At 46.9% G+C, this 4,058-nt stretch overlaps 1 protein-coding gene across 1 annotated transcript in view; it reads right to left on the reverse strand.

The window, feature by feature from the left end:
• LOC102822346 (leukocyte immunoglobulin-like receptor subfamily A member 6-like) overlaps positions 1-4,058 on the reverse strand; it is a 22,200-nt gene extending 18,142 nt beyond the window's left edge. Inside the window, exons 1-4 of the mRNA XM_006868305.1 lie at positions 4,025-4,058; positions 2,455-2,490; positions 2,035-2,319; positions 1,578-1,877 (exon numbers count right to left, since the gene is read on the reverse strand). Coding sequence (XP_006868367.1) covers positions 1,578-1,877; positions 2,035-2,319; positions 2,455-2,490; positions 4,025-4,058 — 655 coding nt within the window. The remainder of the gene's footprint in view (positions 1-1,577; positions 1,878-2,034; positions 2,320-2,454; positions 2,491-4,024) is intronic.

Below are 4,058 nucleotides of genomic sequence, written 5' to 3' on the forward strand. Positions count from 1 at the left end.
CTTAGAAACTCTATGCAGGGTCTCTATGAGTTGGGAAGGACTCCACAGCACACCACCACCACTACCATTACTAACAATATCACAAACAGAAGTGAAATTTTGCTGAAGATCATTGAAAAATGGCTGCAGCAGTACATAAACAGGGAGCTACCAGAAATTCAAGCCAGATTCAGTGAAGGATGTAGAAAGAGGAATAACATTGTTGCTATCAAATGGGCCATGTCTGAAAGCAGGGAACACCAGAAAGAATTTTGCTAATAGTTCATGGATTATGCAAAGGCATTCAACTGTGCAGATCATAACAAACTATGGATAACATTGCAAAGAATGGGCATTCCAGAACAGTTCGTTGTATTCCTGTGTCCTCACATAGACCAAGAGACAGTTCTTTGAACAGAACAAAAGGATGCTGAGTATTTGAAAATCAGGAAAGGTACGTGTTGGCTTGTATCCTTTCTCCATACTTATTCAATACATATGTTGTTTGTTAAGCGCCTTTGAGTCAGTTCCAACTCATAGCAAACCTGTATAGAGTTTCTGAGGAGCAACTGGTGAGTTTGAACCACCAAATTTAGGGTTCAAACTGATCTAGTGGTCAACTGCTTTATCCCACAGCACCACACCAGGACTCCATTCAATATGTACACTGAGCAAATTAATCTGAGAAGATGAACTGTAGGAAAAAGAAGGTGTCGTGACATCAGGATTGGAGGATACAAGTTTACTTGCTGAAAGGGAAGAGTGCTTGAAGCACTTGCTTGTGAAGATCAAAGACTACTGCCCTCCATACATTCAATGTAAAGAAAACAAAAATCCTCACAAATGAATCAATAAACAACATCAAGATAAATGGAGGAAAGATTGAAGTTGTGAAGGACTTCATTTTACTTGGAGACATAACCAACGCTCATGAAAACAACCATCAAGAAATCAAGCAACATCCAGTGAGTCCCTGGGTGTTGATCACGCTCGAATTGGGTTGTGTCCACCATCACATCTGTATTGGCCCCTATGGTTGCAGTTCCCATGGCCAGGGGGATGTTGGCCTGAGAGCCTAGTGAGGGGTTGGAGGAGGTCAGGTTTCTCTTCTTTGGACAGAGCAATTCTGTCCTGTCTGACATCAGAATGACAATGGAGGGTCAGGCTCGCTCCAGAGTCCATGATGTGACTCTGCTGGTTCTGGAGAAAAAAGGGTTTCCTATGCAGTCCTGAAGGAGCTCTGGTAGCGTAGTGGTTTCGAATTGGGCTGTGAATCTCAAGGTCAGCAGTTCGAAACTACCAGTAGTTCCATAGGAGAAAGATGAGGCTTTCTGCTCCTGTAAAGATTTACAGCCTCGGAAACCCTGTACAGGGTTCACTATGAGTTGGAACCAACCCTACGACACATAACCATCAACCATGAAGTCCTGGGGAAGAAAACCAGCAGCGGACATGAGGAAGATGGTTCTACAGAAACATTTCCCCTCTCCCTGATGCAGTCTTCAGTGTCTCTTGTCTACGGATCCTGGGCCCCTCCTACACCATCCTTCCTGTCTCCCGCCCTAAGTTATTGGTGAGCAAGGTCATGACTTCCTCACCTGAGATCAGGAGTTTCAGGGTGTCACTCGGGATGGACAGCACATGAGAATTGTTCCTGTAACAGCCATAGCATTTGAATGTCCACCTGTGGCCAGGGATCACAGGACCCACAGGGAACACAGCCTGGGAGAGCCCACTGGAGTGTTGTGAGAACAGGGTCCAGAAATGCTTGTGTTCCTCTTCTTCATATAGAACGAACATGTCATACTCCATCTGTGAGGCACACTCGAGAGTCACATTTCCTCCTGAGGACACCACAGGGCTCAGCAGGGCTACAACGGTTGGTTTGACGTAGGCTCCTAGGAGACAAGGATGTAGATGTGTTACATAGATTCTCACAGATCCTTATAGACCACGCACGGCTGGGCTGTAAGAAAGAAGACACCTGAGAGCAGGACTCCCACCCCTACCCCCGAGGGGCGTAGCCTGAGGCTGGGACTCCATGTTTCCTTTCACCTGTTGCCATCAGATCCAGGGGTTCACTGTATGCTGACCAACCAGAGCGACTAAAGTAGTAACAGTAATATCGCCCTGCATAGTCGGTTGTCATTTGTTCAATGAAGAAGTTGACCTTGTTCCTGGATTTCAGGGTGTTCACTTTCTCCCAGGGTACTGGGATTCCTTCTCTTTCCAAATAGTATTCCTCAGCCTTCACGGACCCTTGACACCAGATGGTCACAGGCGTCTTTAAGATGATCATAGCACCAGGCTCAGCCCAGATGGTGGGTTTGGGATTGGTCCCTGGAGAAGAATCAGAGTGGAATGTAACACAATTCGTTACTAACCTCAGTTCCCTCTCTATTGGCCCCAAGGTCCCTCCCTAGACTTATCATCATTATCTCAGAACCAGTATCCCAGAGACCTGTAAGGACTCACTTGCCTGTGCTTGGATCTCCTGGCCCAGACTGAGCCCTGGAAGAGAGAAACCCATGAGAAGTTTGTCCCTGATACCTGAGTACATCCTCCCCTCCCCTTTCCCCTTCTGATATCTTGTGTCAGATAAAGTCAGAGAGCCAGAGGGATCTACCAAATCAGCATTCCCCACTGTGCAGGGTCGCTATGAGTCAGAACCGATTCCACAGCACATAACAACAACAACCCCTTCTTAAGGAGCTCTGGCAGTGTGGTAGTTACGAACTGGGCTGTGACCCTTAAGGTCAGCAGTTCAAAACTACCAGCTGTGCTGCAGGAGAAAGACGAGGCTTTCTGCTCCTGTAAAGATTTACAGCCTTGGAAACCCTGTACAGCGTCACTATGAGTTGGAACCGACTCCACAGCACACAGCTACCACCACCACCCTTTCTTCGTCTTCTTCTTTTTAAATGTTTTATTGTGAATTATGTGATAGTTTACATGGGAGAACATTAGCTTTACATTCATCCTATCACATATCATTTCATTGCCATGGTTACAATTCCCTCCATGCATCATCAACCAACCAAAGGGTATACACTACAAGCCTGCCCCCCGGTTGTCAGCACACAGCCCCTCTCCCTATCTGGGTCCAAAGTCCCCAGCTGCTCCATCTCTCCACGTCATCGTCTCTGTCTCCATCTCAGGCATCGCTGATTCTCTGGGTAGGGTCCCACTCTCTGCTCTTCTCCCTTGATGGTTCCAGGGACCTCCGCTCCTAGACTGCAAAGTTTATCAATCCCCCTCTTGCTACAAAATGTCTACCTTTACATTTCCAACCCTCACAATCAGTCCTGATAGTAATTATTCACTATTGTACCACATGAGTGCTAGCCCCATCTCCTTTCATCAGCCCTGCTTAGACAGACTGGATACCACTCAGTAGAAATTCTACCTTCCTCCACACTCTTTGGATCTAGGTTCCCTCTTGAAAGCTTGTAAGCCAGTCACTTCTTGCCTTTGTAGCCCCCCTATTTTGGGTAGCCATGCTCCAGTTGCCCATCCCTGTCTACTCTGTATGTGGAGGGGGTGGGAATGATCCTTGCTGTAAAGATTTGTTCCCTCTTTTGAGCTACTGCACGTTGTAACCCTATTTTAGGTATTCCAATCAGTTATAGGCAGAAGACCGATTTACAAGCTTTCTATGGTGATATTTCTGGCTAGTCCTTTCTCTTCCCCTCCAGTGTCTATTTTATAATGTAATGCAAGGAAAGCCAAGATTCAAAAGACAGCCAAGCATCTTAGCATTATTCCCCTCACTCCCCCATTCCAACCATGTCTCAATCCCTGTATCCCAGAGCCCTGTTGTTTCAAGGTTGTGTCTACATCATTATATACCTCTGTCCCATTTAGCCCATGCAAACCTGCCTAATTGTTCTCCCGTCTGCTTTATTCTTCCATTCCCCTCTCCCTTCTTGTATATTGCCCCCATCCCCAGCATCCAAACTCTCCTGTGTCTATTCCCTGCCCTGTGCCCCACCTTCCCCTCCGTCCCCTCACCCCACCCCCTACACCACCCTTTCTTAAATCTCACCGAGGCATAGCAGGGCAGTGAGGATGGCAGTCAT

The sequence above is a fragment of the Chrysochloris asiatica genome, unplaced genomic scaffold, assembly GCF_000296735.1.
Source record: "Chrysochloris asiatica unplaced genomic scaffold, ChrAsi1.0 scaffold00116, whole genome shotgun sequence".
In the NCBI taxonomy this organism is placed as follows: domain Eukaryota; kingdom Metazoa; phylum Chordata; class Mammalia; order Afrosoricida; family Chrysochloridae; genus Chrysochloris; species Chrysochloris asiatica.